General features: G+C 44.5%; 1 protein-coding gene across 1 annotated transcript in view; it reads left to right on the top strand.

Annotated features, from left to right (window-relative positions):
* LOC146857451 (protein argonaute-3) overlaps window positions 1-27,047 on the top strand; it is a 1,089,759-nt gene that overhangs the window by 404,622 nt on the left and 658,090 nt on the right. The window contains exon 5 of the mRNA XM_085647972.1: window positions 21,737-21,873. Within this exon, the coding sequence (XP_085504098.1) occupies window positions 21,737-21,873 (137 nt within the window). The remainder of the gene's footprint in view (window positions 1-21,736; window positions 21,874-27,047) is intronic.

Genomic DNA, 27,047 nt, shown 5'->3' with positions numbered 1-27,047 from the left:
GGGGAGGACCTAACGTTTGTGGCCATTAAGATTGGTCCCATGATGGCACGTTCTTCCTAAAGAGAAGGACTTCAGTTTTTGCTGAATTAAGCATGAGACTGTTGCTATTCATCCGTTGGACTATACGCTCATGCAGTTGTTAAAATGAAAAGCCATCTCTTCATCATTGTTAAAAATAGATACAATAAGCTGTGTATCATCTGTATATGCCACGGGAGTGAAGCCAAAGAATTGGATTAGCTTCGTCAATGGGCCACATAGATATTGAATAATGTAGGGCTCAACGATGAACCCTGTGTAACCAGGCGCTTTACAACTCCTTTATTATTATTATTATTATTATTAGGAACCCCACAAGGCAATGTAAATGACTTGGTGACAAGGTCACCCAACACTTCAGAATGTTCTCTCTGTGAGAGGAAGGGACAGAGCATTTTCAATGCTGAGCCTCCAATACCAATCTCTGCCAAACATGCAATTAGGATCTCATGATTCACAATGTCGAAAGCTGGCGACAGGTCTAACAAGATCATGGCTTTCCCCCACTATCTAACATGATTATCACTTGGTCTGCCGCCACCACCACGGTGGACTCCATGCTTTGATTCAGCCCAAAGCAGATTTTTTCTCCTCCACTAATTTGGACAGAATGATGTTCAGGTTTATTTCCAGAACCGTTACTGGCAGAGGCAGTAAAGAGATGGGTCAGATGGGATCATGTGTTGGCTTTTTTTTTTTTCTTTCTTTTTTTTTTTCTTTTTACAAGCGAGTGGATCGAAGGTTTTTTTCCATTCTAAAGGGAAAACTCTAGATACCAAAATGGGATTCCTTAGCTGGAGGAGAGATGGTGATATTGTTCCAACAATCTCATGCATTATTTTAGAGGGACAGGATCTGAGGGAGCACTGGATTTAGTTTGACCAACAAGTTTGATCACTCTTTCCTCCAAAAATAAGGGACAATTTTCTAAGGAGTTTGCTCCAGGAGCTATATTCTGTTGAGCAGTGGGGCTTTTAGGCAAATTGTCCTTCATGCTGAATTTATTAAAAGATCTCTCTACTTTTTTTTTAACAAACAAAATCTGCAAGTTGGTCGCAAAACAGCTGGAAAGAGGGTAAAGTAAGGTTAGAGGGTATATTAGACAATGTCTCAACTGTTCTGAACAGTTCTTTGGTGGAGTTCTTAGCAGCTAAGTTATTTTTGAGAATTACTAAGTTTTTCATAGCTAATCAAGTTTTTATATTCTTGAATTAAGCTGTTATATTTCATTTTTTCCTCCAGACATTTTCCTTACCTACGGCTCTTATGTCTCAGCTCCTTGAGCTGCAAGGAGAACCAGGGCGCAGATGGTGTACTTATGTGATTTTTAATAATTTTCACTGGGGTATGTTTAGTAATTGCGTTTCATATTGGGTTTCGATCTAAAGTTTAAAAAAAAATTCCTTCCACATTATCTGCTGCAACAAACATGTCAAATATCAGAACTTTGTGAGCTTCGATTCACCTGCAATCAAAAATCAAAAAGGTAGTCCCAGTGGTGGTCTATCGATGCTCATGATGAGTAATCTACTCCTGCTCAAAAGTAGAATCACATTTAACTCTAAAAACAGTGGCCGGGAGATTAACCCTACCAACGGCCGCACACACTTTCAAATACTTGGGCATTAATGTATATCGCTCCCACAAGGACATGCTCGAGGGTAACCTACACAAAGCTATTAGGGGGATAAGATCTCGGGTAGCGTTCTGGACTATACTGCCTCTCTCAGTCATGGGTAAAATAGCAATATCTAAGATGGTGGTGCTTCCACGTCTATTAAATTATTTTGCCAATCTGCCGCTGACGGTGCCTCCGTCTCTTTTTCACACCTTAGGCACTATTTTATTGAATCTTACCTGGGGAACGGGATGTTGCAGACTAAGCCTCCAGAAACTACAGATCGACACGCGAGGGGGTGGCCTGGGCGCACCCGACTTTAAAGCATATTATTTCTCCTGTCAGCTGCAGAGGCTATCGTACTGGACGGCAGGGCGTAATCTGCAGGAGATTGGTTATACCACGAAACACCTAGAACAGGGTCTTCTACACACTCTCTTACTACAGCACAGCAAGCCCACATCGGTACTACCACCACTGCTGAAAACGGCATTGGACTGTTGGAAGAAGGCTCTGAAGTACACATCTAATTGCAGTCCATACGCAGGGAACATCCCGCTAGTGGGGATCCCACTATCGAGTGGCAAGTTGATGAAATGGGCGCTTGGCCCGTGGTTAAATGCTGGTGTGGACACAATTGGGTCATTTTTTGGAGGTGAGACACACATGGACCATGACAATTTTATACAAGTAACTGGGGTCCCCAGTACCTTGTACGTTACGCATGCTGCGATAACACACTATATTAAAAAGCAGTGGTCCCCGACTGGGTAGAACCTCAGATGCACAAACTAGTTAAAGCGCTTTATCTAATGGGTCTGGGCAGCCACCTTATTAAATGGTTGTACTTCAGTATTCGCACACATGTGAGACTTCCCCTCGAAGCTCTCCGAGCGCAATGGGTGACAGATATGGGAAGAGAATTTACGGATAAGGAATGGGCTGAAATTTGGTACACCCTAGGAAGATCCCCTGTAACGCAAAGTTTAAATTTATACACTGCATGATTATGCACCGAGTTTATTTGACACCACACAGATTACAAAAGATATACCCTTCCACTACCCACCATTTCCCCAGATGCCAACTACTAGAGGCCGACCTACTTCATATGCTGTGGACGTGCCGGAGGTTGAGAGTATTTTGGGGAAGAGTGGTACACATACTGGAGGCGGTTACTCACCTTGCTATAGGGGATTCGGCACTGGTGTGTTTGCTTGGTCTATGTAAAAGCAGACCGGCGCAAAAAGTACAACTGCGCTTTCTGGATTTGGCGTTATTGATAGCCAAAAGATCCATCACCATGAGGTGGAAATCAGCTAAAGCCCCTTCCTTACATGTATGGCATAACAAACTGGTTCGCTGGGCGGGGGCGGAAAGTGCATCACTACGTAGGGAAGAAGCTAGGGGCCTCCGCAGCAAACCCAATATCGTTGGAATGGGATATGGTATTGGAGGCCTTCAAAGGAAGTAGCCCAGAGGACACATCGGAAGTTCCACAATCACAATGAATAACTATCACAGACACTTAGGACAGTAGCAGACAGACCAGGGGATCCCTATATTGTGCGATAGGAGGCTTACCTTGCTGTTAATAGAGACGTAAAAAAGATCTAGGAATTCTTATCATCAGAGCCCAGGGGAGGGGTCAGTAATCGGTGTCCCCGCCCCCGCCGAATCCAGAATTCCCGGTAGGGCCTGGGCGTGGAAGGCACCCTGACCGAGTCGGTGCAGCATTTTGCTAGACTTGTCCCCCCCATTGGTATACCCTGCTGCGTGTCGCCAGCCAAACCTGGCGTGCCTCATCCAGCAACAGGGCGGCACAGGCCTGTTGTGCAAACAGCAATTTCCGCACGTGCTGATCCTTCCCTGCCTCCCGACACCGGCACTCAAGTGCCTCTACGTCCGCCTTTGCGCGAGTCAGTTCCTCCCTACGCTTCCTATGGGCCGCCGTGCACTTGGATATATCAACCCCATGCAAGGTAAGCTTCATCGCCTCCCACAATGTCGCGGCGCCAGGAACAGACCCCTCATTATCCGTCAGGTACTGGGCAATTGCTTCGCTCATATGAGTCCCATACTCTGCATTCTGCAAGTGCTAGACTGATAAACGCCACCGAAAATGTTGTTTCCCTCTGCCTATATATAGCTTAAGGGACACTGGAGAGTGATCCGAGAGGCCGCGAGGCACGATTTCCACCGACGCCACCCTATCGACTGCCACCCTAGGGACAAAGAAGTAGTCAATTCTGGATAGTGAGTTATGAACCGCCGAAAGGTATGTGAACCCCCGTCTATCGCCATGTATACGTCGCCATACGTCAATCCAGTCCAACCCCGTAACTAGCGAATGCAGCTTCGTGGGAAGACCACCTCCAGGGCTACCCCCAACTCTGGTCCTATCTTTGGCCAAGTCCATAACATCATTCCAGTCCCCACCCACCACGGATAACCCATCTGGCATGTCAGCCCACAAGGATTGCAGTTTCTCTACCAGATTCCATTGTACGGGGGGGTGCATAGACACTGCCCAATGTCAGGAAATCCTTCCTGATCCTGCCCTTGATAAATAGATAGCGCCCCTGCGTGTCAGTCCACTGTTGTATGTGCACATAGGGGACCCTATGGCGTACTAGGATCGCTACTCCCCGTGGACCCCTTATAAATCCAGCATGAAAGACCTGCTGAAAATCATAACGTTGCAAGCAAAGGCCCTTTGTGCCAAAAAGATGCGTTTCCTGCAACATAAGAACATCGGCCGTAGCCCTCTTTGCCTGAAGGAGTATCGCCCCGCGTTTGATTTTATCCAGGGCCCCACGCACATTCCAACTGATAATGTGGAGACTGCCCGGGGTTATCCGGCTATCCTTTGGCACTCCAGCCATGAGGGGGCACATGTTCCTGCAGAGCGGATAGTGGGCTGTGGTGGTGCATATGTAGAAAACAACAAGCGTCTAGCGGGATTGTGATCTGAAAACTTAAACAACCCCCCCCCCAAACAAACCCACCCCATAACTCAAAACCACTGAAGTATCTGTCGCGGTAGGGCTAGTCCCCAATCCCCAACGGGGGGATGAAGACCGCCCCAACCAATGGATCCCCAACTCATAGGCCATGTCCTCTGGGCACGTCTCCGACCAACACGGTCTTGGCAGAGAGACCAGCCTACATCGTAACTTCCCCTACAAATAGCTACCACGGTTCCACAAAGCCCCATTAACTTCGTACATTAGGGTTCAAGAGTTTGTCGCCCTGACGTAGAGCCCCCCCGAGAGGAGGCGCTGCAGGACTGGGAGTGCCGCCGGGATATGGACCGTCTGCTGCTCTTCTGGTGTGGACCCTGGGGGCCCCTCCGAGCCACCTCACTTGATAAAGAGTCGGACTCCCGTCCAGACTGTGTGTGCGGCCTCACCCGCACCATCTCGTCTGTCCATTTGAATACCTCCTCTGGGGTGTCAAAGAAGTGAGTGCAGGAGCAAAATACCACCCGAAGGCGCGCCGGAAATAGCAGGGCGTATGGAAGCTTAAGGTCTCTTAGGCGGGCCTTCGCCGCCGTGAATGACTGGTGCTGTTGCTGGACTAGTCTCATATAGTCGGGAAATATAAGAATGTGGGCATTATTGTAGTGCAGGAATTCCTTAGCCCTAGCTTGCTGCAGGATAGCATCCCGGTCGAGGTAATTCAACAGTTTGGTGATAACTGGCCGCGGGCGAGCCCCCACTGGGGGTTTCTGCACAAGCGCTCTGTGGGCCCGCTCCACGACAAAACACCGGGACATGGCCTCAGGGGGAAGCCATCTCTCCAGCCATTGCGTAAGGAATCGTTCCATGTTGCTCTCTTCGCAGCCTTCCGGAAACCCGACAAAACGGAGGTTGTTGCGTCGAGCCCTCCCTTCCGCATCTTCAACTCGAAGCGCAAGGCCCTTATTGACAGTCTCCATCTTAGCAACCTTCTGCTTTAATACAGTGACATCATCTTCCACCCCTGAAATCCGGGACTCAGCCTCCGTGATACGGGACACCACGTTGCGCAAATCCTGCCACAACAGCATGACGTCCGTACCAACTGCCCTAATTTTTGCATCCAACATGTCCCTGGATTGGATGATAGCAGCCAGGAGGGCTGCATTGTCTGGTATAGCTCCCTACGGGCCCCCGGAGGCCCCTGCCGCCGTCCCCGCACCAGTGAACTTGTCGATGGGACCCTGCCTGTTCGATCCGCCACCTCATTTGTCCCTTGTCATGGCCGCCCCTGAAGACCCCACAAAATCCCAGGAAGAGCCGGGCAGGGCGCAAGCGTGGGAACCACCAGCTCCCGCGGACCGACCAGACCGCCGAATGGGCACCGACCAGAAGATGCTTCGAATCCACCGGGCCAACAAGACCTCTCAGGGGCTCCCGGGCACGTATATGCGATCTAATTGACCACCGGGACGAGATCCCTGCAGATGAGTCCGAGAGAGCCGCACTCACCACCGCTATGCGGCCCCACCAGGGGCAATAACAGTCACCAGTCCCGGGGGCCCGATGCAGGCCCACGCGGCCCGACCGACCACCGGTGTGGGCACCCCCGCGATACCGGTTCAACTCTTGGGGGGGGGGGGGGGGAGGGTAGTGGTGTAGGAAGCCGGACAGCAGATCTCACAGCCCCCGCCCCCCCCCCCCCCCCGCTGCTCGACTGCACTGCCGGTCCCCCACTACTGCATCACACACAGGGGAAAGAAGCTCCAGGGGAAGCGAGCCAGCCGTCCACAGTCCAGGCTGGCATCCCAGACGACCCAGTACGGGGAAGGGACAGAGGCCGATCCCAAATCACCAGGATTCTGCCCCCGCGGCCCGATTCTGCCGCCGATCCCCCACAGAGCCACCGGAAGGATGAGGGAGTTCCTTAGGCAGTAGGCCAACCCCACGCGGACCGCCCGCCCGCCGATGTGAGAGTCCCACGGGCCCCAATATAGCTCAGAGGGGGGAGAAGAGAGAACAGATGGCAGACCCACCAGTCACCTCCCCCGCAGTTCGGTTGCACCGCTGATCCCCCAAACGATGCCAAGAAACCAAAAAGGGGGGAAAAGGGGGGGGCCGCTCTGCAGATCTCAAGCCCACGACCCCCCTTCACCAACCTCCAGCACCGCCGGCCGCCCTAACCGCCAGGGGGGCCCAAGCATGGATCGCAGCTCCCGCCTCACCTGCGGGGCCCAATCCGACCGCCGGGTCTCTTCCGTAGATTGTGTCCTGGGCCAGGCTACAGAAAAGCGGAGCAGCGCTCAGCACTCCCACCGGTCATCCAGGTCCTCCACCGACATCAGGGCTCACCGATCCTGTTGGTATGCCGGTGGGCGGGCCCAGCACGCCACGCGCACCCCAGCCGTCTCCGGTGGCCCCAAGCGCGACTCCCCGGCTCCACCGCCGGTAATCAGGCCTCACTCCAGGCGCCGTCCAATCGCGCTGCCAAGGATCGCCGTCGGCTCCCAAAAGCCACCCGGGGCAAGGATATGGGCAACGTAGTACTGATGAGCCGTCACAATGGGGTCTCAAAGGTCGAGGGAGTCAGGATGCACGATGGATATTCAGTGGGCTGGACGGAGCTCACTTAGCACACGTCCGCCATGTTGGCTTGCCAAGCCACGCCCCCCCCATTCTCATTTCTAGTGTTTGTCTTGAGGCTTGAAGTATTTTGTATGTAGCTTGAGAGTTCTCCAGAGCTCCCCGGTCAGTCCCAGAGTTCACATTCTTTTAAATATTTGTCCTCCTCAGTTTCATTTGCCTCCACTTTGGTGAAGAGTTCCTGATAGAATCTCCTAAAGGCTTCCTTTTTTTCCATCCCGTCTTTCTGAACCCTCCCAGCAGGAGAGGCTTCGAGATGTAAGCCTTATTGGCTTTAGATTTTAGTTGAAGCGCCAATATTCACCCCATTTTTACCCATTTGTTCATGGCTATGATTGATAGTTGTAGTCTGTTAAGCTTCCAAACCTTACTACTTTGCTGGGTTTATTAAAACATTCCAGCTGCAGGAGTAATATTTTCTCTTTTTCCAGCGTCCTCACCTAGTGTTGCGTGCATCAACGGCTTTCAAGTGCCCCCTCAGGAAAGCCTTTTATGTGTGTTACTGCATTCACGGGGTTGTCTCATCATCGGTATGGGCTACAGCAAAATACCTTATGCGTTCCTGTGCTTCCTGAAAATTCATTGGGTCCCTCAACAAATATTCCCTTCCACGTCATTGTCTGTCTCTGTCTCATCTGGCCCATTTGCCAGGAAAGCAAAACGTGCAACGCACGCTCGTTGTCTGAGAATATTATGTCCTCAATTTCTCCGTCGTCTTTTCTCCCCAGGATCTTTTTATCTACCAGCAAGTACTCTACCCTTGAGTACGTTCTATGTGCAGCCGAAATAATCTGCCGTTTGTGTCTTTACCTTCCATCCTGACACTAATGGTGGTTAGAGCGATCTCTCTCTCCATCCCATGCAAATTTAAAGTCATGTCTCACTACTACATCTCCTTGCTATAGATGGTTTAACTCGTGCATAGGGTGAACAGATAGTGATTTGAATTCACATTTGGCCATATAAATTGAGTATAAGTTCATTTTGCCTTTACAATCCAGTTAGAGTAGCACTGCCATCTCTCATCTTGTTTGGTTAACTCTGGTTGTGCCCCTAATGATTCGCTCACAAGTAATTCCACCCCAGCCCTTTTAGTGCATGCGGATGAGTGTAGTTGCATGGGGAACTGCTTATGTTTATGTTTTTTCTGATCTGTCCCAAAGAAATGCGTCTACTGGAGCATCACAATGTGTGGTCCAAATTTGTTAAGATAATGGCACAATCTCTGCCTTTTGTTAGGGGAATTCAAGCTCCTCACATTAAGAGTGAGAAGTTTTACCATTTATAACCTTCATGTGACACCTCTTGCCTCAGCTTTTCTGAGCACCCCTATATCTACATTCCGTTCTCCCATCCCCTCCGTGTCCCCCTAGAAACTTTAACTTGAAGAACATAGAAGAACTCCCTGTCGTTCTCTCCTTCCCCGGTTTTAGTTCCCTTTAACCATGATGTTGGTGTGTGGAGTCACTGACTATGTTCTCCCTGTAGCCATATGGTGGCCCTCAATACTACCTGCCTCCAGGAGCTGTACATTCTATTTGCAGGATTTATGTTTGCTTGCTTTAGGTTACTGTCCTGCTGGCCCCATTGTGGACCTCAAAGTTAGCTGAAGAGCAGCTGCTAGACGGTTTATAATGAGTTATCATTTAACTAGGTCCTCGTACACCTCCAGCATGCTCCCAAACAGAAGTTAATCTCACCATAGTCTGGTTTCCATGCATTACTCAAGCATAATCTCTTACCATTGTCTCTGGTCTATCTTCTCAGGTAGTTATTTTTTGGTTTTCAATTTGTTCAGGTCTCCTTTTCTGTGATTCAGCAGGTTATTTCAATATTCTGATTCTTGTGTTGCCATTGCCTTTTATGCAATGTTGACGATCGCCTATGCTTCCACAACCGATTGTGCACCTGTTTCCTTATTGTATATTGTACCACTTGAAAATGATTCCCTCTGGAAGCAGTCATCGATATTAGAGGTGCTTGGTGTTGAGTTGGTCCACCACTGTTTGCCAAAGTGATTGAGGTAAGATCTAACACAGCAGTACCATGTTATCGCTGCATAGAATACTTTTGTGCTCTCTTCCTGCATTCAATATCATTTCCTTCGTCTGATTTGACATAGGTTTTGCCACTGTACCTAGTGGTCGCGCCTTTGGATCTGTGTCTTTCTTACTCCCTCTATGCGCCTTGTCTAAATTTATGGGGAAGTCACCCCCGTGCAGAAGAGTTCTTGGAGATAGCCCTTTATGTTGTTATCCTCTTTTCTTTCCACCAAGTTACAGTTCCCTCTGTAATCTCTTCTTGATCTGTTCTCCAGATCTTGACATTTATCTGTAAGCTGTTTGACCTGCTCCTTCACAGTGACTTTGCATGTAATGGCTACGTGCTCTGCGGAGTGGCCGCTTGGAGCAGGTACTCCGCCACCATGATGGCTCTGCCCCCTAAGGAGGTATTTTAGAAGTCCTTAATGTAGGAGACACAGCTGTTCAAGATACTCAAGACGACACTCTTCTCATCGACATTCAAGATTGCGCCGTTCAAGAACTACTCGTTGCTATAGATCTCTTCAACATATATATTTTTCTCATTCTTTTTCTTTTCATTGAAACCGTAATCTCCAACTCTGTTGGAATGGCAAACAAGCTAGGGTAAACTTGCATACACTCACTCTGGATTATGCACAGGGTGGATTCTACGCACCATATTTATACTTGTATTACCTCTGTGCACAGGCACAGTATGCCTATTACTGGCACTACCCGCATGCCTTCACACCCCATGTTGCAGTGGAGGACGGGGATGCGCATCCTATTCCCCTAGCTTGGATACTTACACATACATGCAGAGGCACTCACCAGACGGAAATAAATACTATTGACACTGCTATTGCAGCTTGGCAAACTATTGGTAAAATGACGGCCAAGCTCCCGATATATGTCCCGGTGCTTCCGATTGCACATCAAGTTACTCTCAGTTACACAAGCCTCTGGTGCGATCCGTTCGTTACAAGCGGTGGGTATTCAACACATGCAGGATCTCTTTGCAGAAGGGCAGTTTCTCACCTCTGAGGACCTTCAATACATCACCAATCAGTCACTGTTATTTAAGCTCACTATTCATCGCCTGAAACTTGCGCTCAAAACACATTATAAATCGTTCCCCGTGGAGCCACCTTCCTTACAATCTTTGCAGCTTTTATTGGCGGCATCCTCGAAGCGAAAATTGGTAACTAAACTATATAAAGTGGTGCGTGCTGAGCTGGTGAGAGAGGGGCATGGTAGCTTTGTTCGGTGGAATAGTAAATTAGATCCTCTGCTGACTCCATCAGACTGGGAGCACATATGCACACTAACTGGTAAACAGACCCTAAATGGTAATCTCAGAATCATCCATTTCAAATATATTCACCAGGTCTATCACACACCACTTAGACTGTACAAAATTGGCCTCCGAGATACAAGCGATTGTAAAAGATGTTGCCAACCGGATGCAGACTTTTGACATTTGGCATGGCAGTGTGCTCCTGTCGCAAAGTTCTGGGTAGAAATAATACACTGTTTATAGGTCATGTCCAATCAACAGCTACAATGTGCACCTGCAGTCTGCTTATTGAGCTTTGTGCCTCAGGTAAAAAGCGCCCTGGGGAAGTTCTTGCGGATTGCTCTATTATTAGCAAAACATCGAATAGCATTGACCTGGGAGAGCTCCCTGGTTTCGCGCACTGACCACTGGATAAAGGGCATGGTTTATTGTAAGGAGACCCTTGAGTTGTATGCGGAAGAACTTCCATCATCCTCTAAGCCTAAAGACATCTGGGAAGCATTATGGCACTATTTACTAAAGAAAAATCAACATGAGCCCACACCTGCTGACTAGGTGACAGTATAATGTAACGTGTACTCCCTGTTTTGTGGATTGTAAACAATGGGTGGTATCTCGTCTTCTATATGTAAATGTACAAAAGTATCAATCACATTCGGATCATTGTTTTGTTTGTTGTGGTAGACTGTATACCGTCCTGCGTGGCGGTTTTACGAAGTGCCTTTTCTTGAAAATCAATAAAAAGAATTTAATAAAACTCCAACTCTGTCAGATTTGCCACAGTGAGCGCTTCCTCTGTTAATGACATCACAGATTTCAATACTTGCTTGCAAAGGGTTCTGCAAAGCTAAACATATTAATACCAACATTTGAGTCAAAGATTTAAGTTATCTTTGAAAAGCTTCAATGCTGTTCCTCCACCAGACATTTGCTCCCTTTGGTTCTAGGCTATTAGAGGCTGTTTTGGAGGTGTATCTAACTCCATTGTAAGAAACATGCACTCCAGAGCATGTGCAGAAAAAATGCATACCTCCTGAACAGGGTCCCTTTTTCCTGTAAGCAGAGACCCCTCTGGATTTCATCATAATTTCTTTTGCAAGGAATTATGATGCTACTTCTCTATTCTCAATAGTATAGGCCTAAGAAGTAAAATAAAAAAATAGACACCGTCGGAAGAAATGTGTGTTGCTCTTCTGCAATGAAGATAAGAGCTACTGCCCAACTAGGGTTTTATTGCCCATCTTTCCGTGGCACCCAGGTATTTGTAGAAGAAACAGTGAAGACTTTTCAGATATGTTACAATATGGGATGATGGTCTCCAAAAAAATTATAAGTGCTGCTGCTGACTCATCTGAATTAGCCAATTTCCTATTCACTCCTCAACTGTACACACAATAAATTACTGAACCCATTCATATGTGACAATGTTTCATTTTATTACAATAATGATAATATAAAAATGCTGTTGGAGTCTTAAAAAACAATGTAATTACAGTTGAAAATGGGGCCTTGTCTTTTCTGGTGTTTGCCACCAAATTCGAATATCTGTTTAAATAGAATTCATGCATCAAAGCATATAGATTAAAAACACATTAAGTCATAAAGATCACATAAAAATACATATTCAAATCTGGCCTATAGCCACCCAAGTCTAAAAACATGTAGTTGTCGACGCAGCGTTTCGGTGGTTGGTATTCGATAAAAACCACCTACAACAGAAGTCATACCAGCTTTGATGAGTGCAAAAGGGAGAAGTGAACACCAGCACCAGCTGCAGCAGGATAGTGTGCGAAAGCTGTGACTTCCCGCTTCCCCCTTTTCTGTTCACCACTCCAGTGGGAGAAGCATAAACAATTACTTTGGAAAAGTGAAAGAAAATAACAAAAGACAGATCAATGTTGATTATTGTGCATTTCTGAGGTTTCGCTCCTCTTATCCAACCATTTCTGTAAAGAAAACCTATCAGTACAATTGAGAGTTACTACAAAAGGAGGCCAGTCCTCTACTGATCAAAAAGGCAGTGGAACTAATCCCTAATTCCCCCAAAAAGAAAGGGAGTTTACTCTGTTGACTTTCTGGGTCAAAAGAAGTGATCAAAATAAGAATATTGTTCCATTCTGTACCTGAAATCAGTAAACAAATATATAAAGAAAGAGAAGCTTTGCATGTTGGTACATCGTTAAGCCTGGGATTGGATGTATGTCACAGGTCTTCAAGATGCTTACTTTAACATCGCTGCCAAACAGAAAAATCACAAATGTCTGGTTGGCAATGTGTACTGTCAATAGAATGTCCTCCCTTTAACTCAAGTCAGATTCCCAAACATATTCAAAGTGCATGGCAGTAGCTGCTGCACACCTCAGGAAGGTGAAAGTTTTTATGTAGCCGTGTTGGACGATTGGTTGATAAAAGCATCAACATCTCAGGAGGGCAGTGCCACTTCACCATAACAGTCTCTGTCCTTCAGCGCTTGGGTCTCAGAGAAACTCACTGTATGTCTATAGTAATCCCAGTTCAGCCCACCTACTAGCTGCATCTGGTCCAACTAATCAAAGAGGGGGGGACTGAAGAGCTAATATTTTAGAGAGGTCCTGAACCCATGCTCCTCAATTATAACTGAAAAATGTACAGGGTTGTCAGTTCCTCTATTTAATTCTCACAGGCACATCCGTGAAAGGTGTCACTGTATGCCTAGAGATATCTGTCGCTAGGGGATCTTATTTCCAGATCGTTAATGCCCTCACACACCTTTTTAGGGGTGTCATGCTTCATCATCGGGCGCTCCTCGTCGGACCGGCGCTGCAATATCCAACGGGCCTGGTGGCTACTTTGGCGGAGTTCTTTTGATCTGTGAGGAGCCGTATGTGAAGTGTATTCTTGGGGGCAATCAATACTATGTGTAATGGTAACGTGACTACGTGGTATTAAAAAAGATTTCCTGTGAGAATTAAATAGAGGAACTGACAACCATGCATCTGGTCCAAGACACACCATCAGCAAATGTGTATCCTTCAGAAAGGATACTGTCTTCACTCAGTCTGAAGTGCGGAAGCTTATACAGAGGAGCCTTCTGACAGCCCACCCTACTCCATTATTTGTTGGCTCAGTGGCATCCTTCATCTTTCTGGTACTGCACGCCCAGTTGCAGATGAGACCATCACACTACTGTCTGTAAGACCAATGGTTCCAGCTGTCAGGTAGTTGGGAGGACAATTGACTGTTTCTTAGCGGACTGAAGTTGACTCTCTTCCCTGGTGGTGATGATCAACTAATATCCTAAGGAGGGTTCAATATTATCTGGACACACCGTCCCTAACCATTGTGATGGATCCTTCCCAGCTTCCTTTTTTTCAAAATCCTAGTTGTAAAAGACATTAGAAGGAATTAAGAGAGTTTTATCAACTTTTTTTTTTTTATAGCTATTTTTATTGAAAAAGGCATGTAAACAGTTGAAGCACTACAATGTTCAAAGGGTCTGAGAAGCACATTATCACAGCAGCAATTACTCATGGCACAGCACATTACAAATGTCGTCAAAAAATCACATATTATACTATTACAGCAGCACCCTCCTCCCCGCTCCCAGGTGGTTCACATATATCCCCGCGAAAAGTGTTCCATGACCCCCATATTTGTGACCATTTCGTCGGACACCCTCTAGAGACATATATAGGCACCTCCGTCACCATACACCAGACCATGTCCCTGGCCCACTCGGCAATATTGGGTGGGTTCGGGGCCCTCCATAGACGTGCAATATTACGCTTGGCTACCATGAAGCCCAACGCTACCCAAATTCTCTCCTTAGCACCGAGGTCTGTGGGGTCCCAGATGTTCAGCAGAATCAATTTGATATTACATCAACAACTTCAGCCAATATCGACAAAGCTGCCATGCCAGCATAAATATTGTTTACCTATGGCACACCAGCTTCATATTTCCCAACCCTCAATTATTTAGCTTGTAAACCATATGTAATTTTTATGACCTGGCTTTTATGATTTTATTTATAAAATCGAATAAAGATCATGAGCTAATCTGAACTGAGCCTGCAAACTACTGCCTTTTCAGCAACACTGCAATCTTTAGATTTGATTAATTTCCCTTTTGTGGAACCTTCTATTTGAACCTGAAATAGTGAACTTCAGCTCTCCCAGGACGTAGAGCTATGCAGTATCCCAAATTGCATGCCCCACAGCAGCTACACAGGGGCAACTCGTCCATTTACGCTTTGGGTATTACCCCAACAGTATTTTCCCCATCAATGAATGAATGAATTTTTGTACTTGTATAGCGCACTGCTGCCCCAGCAACGGGGCATCCTGGCGCTTGTACTCATACCGCTGTGGAACCCTTCCTGGCTTTCCCTGTGAAATGTCCACTCCTGGACACCCCCAAGGTGAAGCCAGGCATCCCCAGCGCTGTTGGGGCCGTTGTGGAGATTAAGCAAGCTATTGCCCAGAGTTGCAGAGTGGGACCCATGATTAGAGTAGGCACCGAGGCGTCGGGGTCTGCCGCTCTAACCATTGAGCCACACTTCTCCACACTTTCAAAGCATCTTAAAATGCAGTACTACCTCTGCTACACACAGTTTTTTAAACAATTTTTTTGTAGTCCAAACTCGACCCAAAGATATTGAACTCAAGTTACATTCCTCAAGTCACATTCATGTTTTTTAGAGTGTGCTTTTTGGGGCAGAGTACTGGGAGCTTACTGCGTGATTACAGTTGTGCAATGAGGACTCCTTGTGTGTGTGTTTTCCTTCTCTCCATGCCACTCCACTCTAATCCACTGTAACCCACACTAACCCACTCCAATCAATTACATGCTAATCTACTCCACTAAAATCCATACGAACCCACTTGAGTCCACACTAACCCACTTCAATCAATTACACTCTAAACCACTCCACTCTAATTCACTCCAATCTACTTCACTCCAATCCATGTAAATCCATTACACTTGACCCCACTCTACTCTAATCCACCCCAATCCACTCTAATCCACCATAATCTACTCTAATCCACTCCCATCTGATCCACTCTAATCTATTCCACTATAGTCCACTCTAACCCACTCTGATCCACTCCACTCTAATCTACTTCACTTCACTCTACTCTAACCTACTCAAATCCACTCAACCCCACTTCAGTCCTCTTTAATCCACTCCACTCTAGTCCGCTCCAATCCACTGTATGAGACTCCACTATATGATGCTCCAATATATTATATTTCACTATAAGACACTCCACTCTGCGACACTCCACGACACTCTAATCCACGACGCTCTATGCAACTCCATGCCCCAAACTTTTAGCCACGCTGAAAGCAGCCACACTGGTGTCCAACATGGCTAAAACTCATTGTCAAAGCCAATAACTCTTGCATAGGTGCAATGTATTGCCTTTGCCAATGCTTGTTTATACTCTGAACACTGGGGCACTGTTGTCCAGTGCCCAGCGTATATGCTCCCCTAAATGGGTAGAAATTACCTAATCCCTGATTCGCATATTTAACTCTCCTATAAGGCCAAAGTATGTAGTGTAGAAAATATACATATGGTGTGGAATGTTAAATGTTACCTGTGGACTGCAGCAATTACTGTGCCATCACCTAAAGTGACAAGGAAAACATAGCTTCAGGTCTACCGTTGTGGTCTGAAGGCTGTAGTGTAAACCTGCAGTCTGACCAATGCAAATAATCCTTTTTGAGAGAAAAAAACCTTCTTTTTATATATTAATAAGTCGCCCCTTTGTAGCCCACAATGTGGGGTGCATGGTATTTTCAAGTGGGACATGGGGACATTAAATTTTACAATGTCCCTGTGACAAGGCTCCAAAAGGTATTTTCACTGTGAAAGGCCATGGATGTCCTATAATGAATACTATAGTACAGATTAAAATAGTATTTCTGCTAAACCTGGTTTGGCACCATCTAGAACAAATGTGCAACCACTATTTTTAACATTTCATAAAAGTGCAATTCAGTGATGAAGTCTGGTGTTTAATAAATAGCCAGTGAGAAGAGAGCTACTTCCAGAACCCTTTTCGAGTGACCACAAAGGAGAAGAGTTCTCTTACCCTGGCACCCTCCTCTAGGTGAGCACACAGACTCTGCGCAAGGGAAGGGATTAAGGTGCACGGTGGATTTTGTCCTATTGGACAAACAGAAACTGCTGCAAAAGTGGGTAGGGTTGCTCCTTGGAACGTTAACCCATTGGTCAGGGAAGAGCCTGGAGTCATCCCCCACACCCTAGCTGGTGCTAAGCATATATGTGGCTCCCACCTCAGAACACTTTCTGGACGTGTGGAGCAACAGAAGGAGGACTGCACCTTCCATTTGAGACCTGTGATGCGATCTAAGGTCCTGGAAATGTTCCTGCTTGTGTCCAGGACAAAGAAGGGGACTCCAAGGGTCAGTTGGCTGACCTACTGTGTGCCTTCAGGGACAAAACCAGGTGCAAGAGTCCATTTCTCTGAAGGGTGTAACTGACCACTGGCAACAGGACCTGTGCGGGACCCTACAAGGGGTTGGCTGTGTTTAACAAAACTTCTCCCAACACCTCTGAAAAGTTGAGATTCTGGAGGACCAGGACCAACCAATCTAGCTACTCCGTCCAAGACGCAACTTCATTGGACTAAAACACTTATTTTCCCCTGCTTGGAGGTTCTCCGCAGCAGCACATCCATTTCAGCGAGCCTCTTGGAACTCATCATTGCATACAGCCTGCAGCCATATCATACTGGAGGATTCTGAGCTCTGAACAAGATACTAAGTCTCAACATTGGGATTTTGACCAGGCGAAGGTGCAAAAGGCATTAGAATTTTTCTTATCTGAGTTTTTCACACCCAAACCAACTGCTTTAGCAGGACCCCCATACAACAGCTATCCTGCCTCTTGGAACTCTTGCCAGATTCAGCCTGCAGCCTTGCCCCACTGGAGGATTTAAACATCCATTTCAGAGACTCCAGGATGAACCTATTTGGTGTATCCGATCCACACTCCATCGTGGTCAGCCTGAAATCGTGCCTAGGTCCCAGTCAACTGCAACCATGGGCTATCATTCTTGGCACGATTTCACGTAAAACATTAAAAATTCCTATTTTCGGTTCCCCAAATTTGATTTTTTTCATTTTGTTGGTGTTTTGCTTATTAATTAATTTTCCTATTTTCATACAATAAAGTGGAATTTTATTGTGTTATGTTTTTGACTTTTTAGCTGTTTTGTAACTTCTAAATGCTTTACACGTTTTCCTTAAGTTAAGCATGTCTACCCTTTGCCACATCTACCAGGGGTTGAGCTAAGATTAACATTATTGAACCCTTTGACAGAACCTAAAAGGTTAGTGACTTCATTACTTCTGGTGGACTTCCATCCACTCCAATTAATAATTTTCTTTCTTATATTTGTGTTCAGTGATGGGATCCTGAACTTGCGTTTAGCAGTACCACTCAGCTTTAAGCGTTGAAACTAAAAGTCCCCAAATCTAACTTACAGCAGAAATGGATTTTTAATTGGCCAAAGGTCTTGATTGAATCACTTTTTAAGTTTTCCTGATTATGTTTAATTTAAATGTTTTCTCCTTAATTCTAAGGGAAACATGGAGGTAGGCCTGGCTACCCTGGCTAGTCTTACTGTGGTGGATATGACGGCCTTGTGCTGCCAAGTAAGTTGAGCCTAATTGCCAAGAAGGTGTACTACAAGAAGGCCTTCAGGGCTGGGTGGAGGCCCGCCAGGCACAGATCAACTCTGGGGATGAAGCAATTGAGGAAACCCAAGCAGAGATGGAGGCAGATTATGTTCTGTGTCAAAGAGCTTCTCCTGCGCACTTCCAGGGGGCTCCTACAGCCTAAGGCCCTCGCATCTATTAGCCTGCTGTGATGAAAAATATGATAGTTCACATTTAGGTGTATGCTATTTTTATTCTGTGCTTGCTTTGTCAGTCCTCTATCTCTTTTAAGAAAATGTGAAGCTTTTAGACAGGCAAGGAAATGTTGGCATCATGTCTGCTTATTTTCTAGGCTAACATATTTTATCGTTTTCATTCGTGGACCATGCCACAGAATCATGTATGCGGACTGTATAACTTGACATGTTTTTATTGTTTTTAGTTATAGATGCATATAGTGATTATGTGAATTGAGATTATATATTTATTTCCATGTTAATTTAGTCTTTTTGATATTTTAGTGTCTACAAATGCAGTTTTGTTTTATGAATGTAAAGATAGGTTTGGCGAACACGTACTATAAGAACACAGGTTTCTGACCCTAAGTTAGTGGGACTTTGCGCTAGGACTGTAAAGCCAGAGGTCCCACCAGTTTGCAACGCAGGCCAACTCCCATTTGGAGGCCAAGCAAAGAGCAGTATGGAGAACTAGCCTTCAGCGCAGCACTGTTTGTCATTTTCCTGACCACACCGTGATTGAAAATAGCTAAGTTGCTATATTTCTAGCGAAAACAGGTGTGCTGTTTGATCCATCTTGAGAAACGCGAATTACAGGCTTACTATTTACTTCTGCTAAATTTTAGCATAGCGCTTAGGAATAGCTTCAGAGTGTTAGTATATTAGAAATTTGCGAACCACATTAGAAATATTCTTGCTGTTTTCGCTCCTTTCCCCATTATTTGTGGTTACTATCCATATGTTATGCACTAGGCTAGGATTTTAAAATAAACATTTTAAATGACCTCTTGTGCCTTTTTATGTTATTCAATAATGGAAGAGTGTTTGGTGTTCCACTGTGTCCCTGAATTAATCGTGTGCTATTGATCATTACAAGAAACATTTCCTGCACGTTATTTCTCACCACATTATATATTAGTTGTAACTCGATTGAATTTCTAGTTCACGTTGGTGCACTGACAGAGTCCTTCCACCGGGGGTTAGAAATCCTATCGAAGTGGCTCAGGAGGTGCAGGAGAAATGTATTATTTTGGTGCCCAGTGCCGTGTAAGGATTATCTAAATCTTTAAGTAGTTTTGATAACAAAAACAAAAAAACAATCATTACAAATATAGGGTTACGTCCACTGTTATATTCATTACCTCATTCAGGTTAAATAGAAAATCCCTGTTTACTGTAGGTTTGTCAAGCTTGACTCTTTACCCGTTCTGTGGTTTCTATATTTTGGATCTCATGTTTATTGAATATATTCTCTAAGAATGGCGCCTCCTGTTGGAATACAAATAAATTAAGGAGCATCAGTAACATAACATATCAAAGACTGAGGTTGTTTTTGATTCCGGGGGTTCAGTAACATTTGGTATAAATACACTTGCTGCAAATGCCTTTAAAACTTTTAACTCAAGGGTGAAGTTTGATATTGTAGATGCTGCTATTGGGAATTTTCATTCACACACAGCTGCAACATTACCGCAGTATTCTCGAGCATATTGTGACTTGGAGGTACCTCTGACTTACTAAGAACACCCAAATTGGTTTTGGGGTCAGGTATATTCAATAGATATTCCCTAATTAATGTCAGCAATACATCAATTCAATTAATTGATTCAACAGTCTGATTCCCCCTTGCGCCATGTTACCTCAGCCCACCTCAAGCCATAGCTATCTATGCCTGTGAATCTGGGTAGTAACATGCAATTATGGGTTCTTGCTCTCCAAGAATTCTTTAGCTTTCATCTCGGATGTGTACACCTGTGTCTTTTAGTTCCAAATAATTATTTTTGCTGGGTTAATCAGAAAAGCTTCCGCACCCTTGTCCTCGAAGGCGCCATCTACGTTCCACAGTTGCATGACAGAAGTCAGGCCATGCAAAGAAACAGCAATCGTCCACGGTACGTTTTAGATCCAGGCGCGCTTTCTCAAAATTGGTCTGCCGCAGCTACAAATTAAAAATATAAACCAACATTGCTCTAGGTTTCTCCGCATACTGGGCTGCCTGCCTTTGCACTATAGGGTCATCTCCTTGAATAGTGTATATGTACAGACAGTAAGTGTGTGGTATTAACAGAAATCTTTGGAACCTGGAGGTGTCTTCTTTCCTTCTGATTGGATAAACTCCATTTCTCTGTGAATCAAGCTAAAAGCAAAGTGTACCCATGATTTAATTGCTTTGAGCAAAACCTTGCTTTGGTATGATCAAGTTGGCAACATATTTGTGTGTGTACTTTCCTGTAGCCACTGGATGGTTGTAACTGCCCATGATAAGTTTGGCACGCTATTTATCCCAGAACATTTTTCATAAAGCCTGGTATTTTCACAATTTGTGAGTAGGTAGAAGGGTCCTTACTGTTGCTTTGAAAGTTTTGTGGTGTGATGTGATTTAATTGTACATGTGTATACTCAATTGACATTCACCTACAGACTTTTTTGCACATGCACACTTCGGGGTGCTAGCTAGCTAAAATAGGCCAGTCTGTATCCACAACAAGCAACAATGTTTAGCTTCTGTTTCTGAATCCTGACATCCCTTCTTCTACAGTGGAGTACATCATTTAAATTCTGATTTTAACTATTTACTGCAGTTGTGGAGCAAACAACTATGCAGCATCTGCTTTGGAGTTGTCTCAAACCATTGGGTAATCTCCATTGAACAGGAACTTTAATTAAAAACATGGTATTACTACATTTCTGAAGTGGTGTTTAACGTAACCATGAACCAGGGTTGGTCTCGGATAGATTTTTCTGTTGCCAATTGTGCTCACTTACTTATTAAGAGGTGGCTACCTGCAGTGGTGAAGTAGTGTTCCAGCATTTCTCCTAGTCATATCTGACTAGGATCATCTCCAGCTCCTTAGCCTAAACTATTTCCAAGACGTTATCATTCTGTGGAGACAAAAACATGTCAGAGATGGGCCAGTAACTAGCTTGTAGTGTAGGTTTCTCTATTGCTTCACCCACACATTACCTGCATGCAATTTTGGGCATAGACTTAGTTACTAGTATCCCTTACGCTCAATCTAAAGGTAGAGGTGGCCATATTGGCAGGTGAAGATTATAAAGTTAAGTTGTAAAATAATCTAGTTGTGTATCACCCATCTATATTTTGCTACAAATGTATTAACTGTGACTTCTGAGTCCTCCATTTGGTGATGTTGAGGATCCTGACCATGTCTGCAATCTGTACATAGAAGTAATTTTAGCAAGACCTCATGCTTTAAGTAAGTCACTGGTCCTTTTTTTCATTCTAGATATACCCCTGTGGGACGTTCGTTTTTCTCTGCTCCGGAGGGTTATGACCACCCTTTGGGGGGGGGTAGAGAGGTCTGGTTTGGATTCCACCAATCTGTTCGACCTGCTATGTGGAAAATGATGCTTAATATCGATGGTAAGTGTTATGAAATGTTTTCAATTAGTATGTTCTTCAAAATCATCTGATGGAGAAGTACAGTTTTTGTGTACCCCATTGTTACTTCTTCTGCTGTCCCCTCTTGTTGGGTTGGGCACTGGTTTCCACAGTGTTAGCGGTATCAGTTTAGTAAAATCAAAATTCCACTGTGCATGCCTTTTGTGGGCCTAAATACATACGCACGTTGGGCAGTCAAGCTTATCACTTAACTCAAGCGTATGCCTGGATTCCGAGTATATTTGCAGTGCAAAGAATCTGTGTAATTATTTGACATCTTACATAACAAACCTCACCTCTACTAGCCTCTAAATATTGAAAATTTGATTTGAATTACTTAATGATCCAGAAATACTTGCTGTCAATATCTTGATAATTCCAGCTACAAAAGTGCGTTCTTTTATTCCAAAGCTTTTAGCATACTTTTTCATAGGCGTTTTTTGTGGTGCTTACAATGCGTACTGTAAATTAATCAAACAGTTTCTTATGCACGTTTTGAGTGTCAACTCAAGTTTGCAAATGGTCATTGATTTGGTTTGTTCATCTGTTGAGAAATCTTCTTCCTTATATGTATTTTTTATTTTATTTTATAGCCACATGTATAAATACATTACTTGAAAGATAAAGAAAAAAATATTAATAATCATAAACAAAGCACATGGGAACACATATTGCAGAACAAAGGTATAAACTTATCCATTTCAATTACCACACAGATAAAGTAAAGGAAGACAATTATATAAATAAAGTGCAATTATACCATAAATTCTTAATCCAATTGAAGACTGGACCACACCATTTTAAATTTTAACCAAGAACGTGGTCCTCTAGCTTTGGCTAATGCTAATTCCATTTCATAAATTTCCCTTAGTAAGACCCAGAATTCATTAATATTTGGACACGATCTTTGAATCCAAGATCAGGAAATAAATAGGCGGGCACATGCCAAAACAATTGCAGCAAGTGGTTTCGTGAGACAATCCAACTCTGCAAGTAACCCTAACACTATCTCCTTCTCTGAAATCCGATTATCATGGCCAACCAGTGTTGCAAGCATAAGGGTTATATCTGTCCAAAATGTATTCAACATTGGACAGGTAATGAACATATGACACAGATCTGCAGCATATTCTTGACACTTCGGACAGTGTGACTTAGCATTTGGTTGAGTGGTAGCCCATTTAGATATTCGCTCTGGAGTATAGTAAAGCATAAATATAATTCTATATTGCTGAAGTTTCAAATTAACTGAAGTCACTGCAGAATCTATAATTTCCAGAGATTCCTGAACCTCCTCTTTAGTTGTATTAAAATTGAAAATCCGACTTAGCTTAGTTGCTATCTGTATGCTGTCATCACTAACAGCTATACGTTTTGCCAATAGTTACTCGGCCTGTAGTATGATAAAATACAGATAGTACTTCAGAAGGATTAGATAGCTCTAATTGACCCCTGCCGGGGATGAAAAAATCACTCACTTGCAAATACTTGAAAAAGTGGGTCTGTAACAACCCAAATTCTTTTTTCAAAGATAAAAAGGATCGGAATCCCTGTCCATCATACAAATGGGTGAGCTTTACTATACCCTTACGCCTCCACTCTTTCCCAACATTTTCGTGAAATATGCTAGGTAACATGGGATTTCCCCATATTACGGTATATACATGCAGATCTGGTAGTGTATAATCCTTACAAATGTCGTACCATATCCTGGTAATATCCCTAACTACCTTGAATCAAACCTGCTTATAGTAATTAGGGTCAGATGTTTTGTACAATAAAAACCCGGTATTTAGCCCACAGGCCAATTGGAATGAGAACCAAATAGTACTAGTATCGGGACCCTTGGGTAAGCTCTGTATTCGACTGGCAAATGCAGCTCAAAAATACAGCTTAAAATCTGGGAGTTTAAAGTCGCCTTGTTTGTAAGATAGTTTTATATACCGGATGGCTCTCCTTGCGCGCCGGTAGCCCCGTCTAAACGCTTAAAAAACATCAGCGGCACCCTTAGGGGGATCGCGCGAAAAAAATACAAAAACTTCGGGAGAATATTAACGACGTTAAACCTCCCATAAATAGTAAGGGGAAGCCGGTGCCAACATCACATTTTTGCCACCACCTTCTTCATCAGCGGTTCGTAGTTTAATGTGATCACATCGTCAACCTGGCTACTGAGACAGACTTCCAAATATATTGCCGTTTTAGTAACCCCTAGTGCTGCCGGGGGCGTTTTAAGTTGAAAATTCAAAATCGCCTGCCTCTTATTCAAGTTAAGTTCATACCCGGAAAAAGAGCCATATCGTTGCGCCTCTTGTGTAATTTCGGCTAAGGCCGTTATTGGACTGGTAGAAAAAATAGCGATGTCGTCCGCATGCGCGGTTAATTTTTGTTCCAGCCCATTAAAAAGAACTGGAGAAATATCAGCATTGAGCAACAGGTGTTTAATAAAAGGCTCAATATAAAGAGCAAACATTAAAGGGGATAGCAGACAGCCCTGCCGCGTATCCCTTTGAACAGCAGAGTGAGATGAAGAATGTCCATTAAGCTTAACTGCAGCTATTGGGTTCCTATACAGTTTTCGTACCGCCGAGATAAACCTTTGACCGAGACCTATTGATGACATTGTTGCCCATAAAGCTCCCCAAGTCACTCGGTCAAAGCCCTTCTCGGCGTCTAACATCAGCATCCCGAACTGCTGACTTAATTGGCCAGAAACATCAAAGGCAGCAATCGCTGTATTAATATGCGCAGCCGTGTCTCTATCTCTACCGGGCACAAAGCCATGCTGCTGTTCCGAGACTAAAAGATGAATAACTGGGGCCAAACGAGATGTAATAGTTTTGGAAAAGAGTTTTGCATCAGCATTAATCCGCGATATGGGCTGATAAGAGCCCATATAGTCTATTGGTTTCCCGTTTTTAGGGAAGACAATAATATTAGTAGTATTCCAAGAAGAGGGAAAATCTTCCCCACGAATAATCTCAGTACACAGTGCAAGAAAGACGGGATTAAATATATCTTTAAACGTTTTATAGAATTCGAGTGGAATGCTGTCCTCTCCAACTGCCTTGCCAGCTGGCAAAGCATTAATCGCTTCCTCGATTTCCCCTAAATCAACATCTTTTTGCAGAGACTCGGAGAGCAGTGGATCTAAAGCAGGCATTGCACTCTCCTCAATGTAATCCAGGGCAGTTTGTTGGTTAAAGCATACTGAGTCGCCATATAAGTCAGCATAAAATAGCCTAAATTGCCTTACTATATCTGTAGATCTAGTATACACCAGACCGTCTACCACTTTAATTGCTTTAATATGTGATTTGGCCCTTTGATCAGCAATCTGGTTAGCAAACAAACGGCCCACCCTATCCCCATATCCATACTGTTTGGATCTGTACTTATGGTAATTATTTGCTGCTTTTTCCCTTAGCCTTCTCCTGAGCTTAGCAACCTGCTGATAAATCTATTGCCCATCTATATCCTTTGCAGCAATGGCCCTAGCATGTTGTTGCTCCAGGTCTAAATAAAGCCTGTGTTCCTGCTCCAGCAGGCAGGATCCCTGCCAATTCTGTTTAATAATATATTGCAGCGTGATCCCTCTTACATAGGCCTTCAAACAGTCCCATACTATTGTTATTGGCGGCGTACCCCAATTATTTTCGATATACTCCCCTAGTGTTGCCCGCATATATTCCACATATTCAGAGTTGTTGAGTAGATGTCTAGGAAAGGAGAATTCCCTAACAGAATCTTTTGCCCCTGACTGAAGCTGCACTGTTAGCATCACCGGGTTATGATCTGATGTGATTTTAGGACATACCACCACAGATGTGTTCCAACATAGCATTACTAACAAAAATCATATCAATCCTTGAATAATGTTTTTGTGGTGATGAAAAAAATGTGTAACCCGGTGCATTTGGAAATAATCTCCTTCAAGAGTCCTCCAACTGATGTATGTGAAGAAGTTCTAGGATAGCAACCCTAGTCTTACACACTCTACCACGAGCTGTAACATTAGTAGTATCAATCTTCCTATGTAAGATACAGTTAAAATCCCCCATAACTATCAGTTCACTGGTCCACTCCACCAGCTCAGAACTTAAATGAAATATAACCTCCGGACAATCAGTATTGGGGCCGTATACCATGCATACCGTAACCTTGCGCCCATAAATCATCAGTTGGGCAATTGCTCATCTCCCTTTTGAGTCGGCCAATATACGAAGAACAGCAGCTCTACAGCTCTTGTACTTTAATAATGCCACCCCTCGAATTGAGATTGATTGTGTAGTGCATACAATTATATCATATCCCAACTGTTCTAACTGAGCTCTATCCTTGTAGGCAAGATGTGTTTCAGCAAGCCCTAATATATGGGGTTTAAATAAACTGAGCTCCTCCATTACTAACCAACGCTTCCCAGCTTGATTAAGCCCCGCCACATTCCAACACATATACTTAAGGTCAGACACTTTATAGCATTTGTAAACTCGATCCAGTCATCACCTCCCTCATTACGTACCCCTTTTCCCAGTGCTTGACCAATGTAAAATTAACTATACTGTGGCTCTTTACACCCCCCTCCCTAACCCCCCTTCCTACTCGTAGGCCAATCAGCCATTATTGAACCCCCCCCTCCCTTCCTACCACACCCCCAGTACCTACGAAAAGGACGCCCCCTTCTTTGCTGTCGCATAATGACAGCATAGAGAAGACACCCCCTCTACACCCCCCCCCCCCCCCCAAGGCCCCTGGGCCCCCCCGCACCCAACCCAAACCTCCCAAGTAGTTATTCCAGAGTGATTTAACAAGACAAAAATAGACGAAAAAAGAAGCTAGCTTTTGGAATTGCAGATCCAGAGGCAGAAACAAAAAAATATATATATATTTAAATTTAAGTCTTTGCTGTTTTGTTCCTCCATTGTCCTAGTAGTTACTGCTTTTGAGCATAGAGTCATTCCTTAACAACAGCCTGCCATTTTGATAGGGCTTGTTTAGCGTCCTGCTCATGAAATAAAAAATGTTGACGACCATCTTTAGTAATCTTTAGGCGAGCCGGTTCTTGCAGAAACACTTGCGAACACACAGTCGTCAAAGGATCCATTAATTGAGGAAGCCTCCAACGCTTGTCCATAGTTGCATTACACAGGTCAGAG

This window comes from Triturus cristatus, chromosome 3_2 (assembly GCF_964204655.1).
Source record: "Triturus cristatus chromosome 3_2, aTriCri1.1, whole genome shotgun sequence".
Taxonomy (NCBI): Eukaryota; Metazoa; Chordata; class Amphibia; order Caudata; family Salamandridae; genus Triturus; species Triturus cristatus.
Note: the sequence above shows the minus strand (reverse complement) of the source record. Positions and strands in the feature narration are given on the sequence as shown.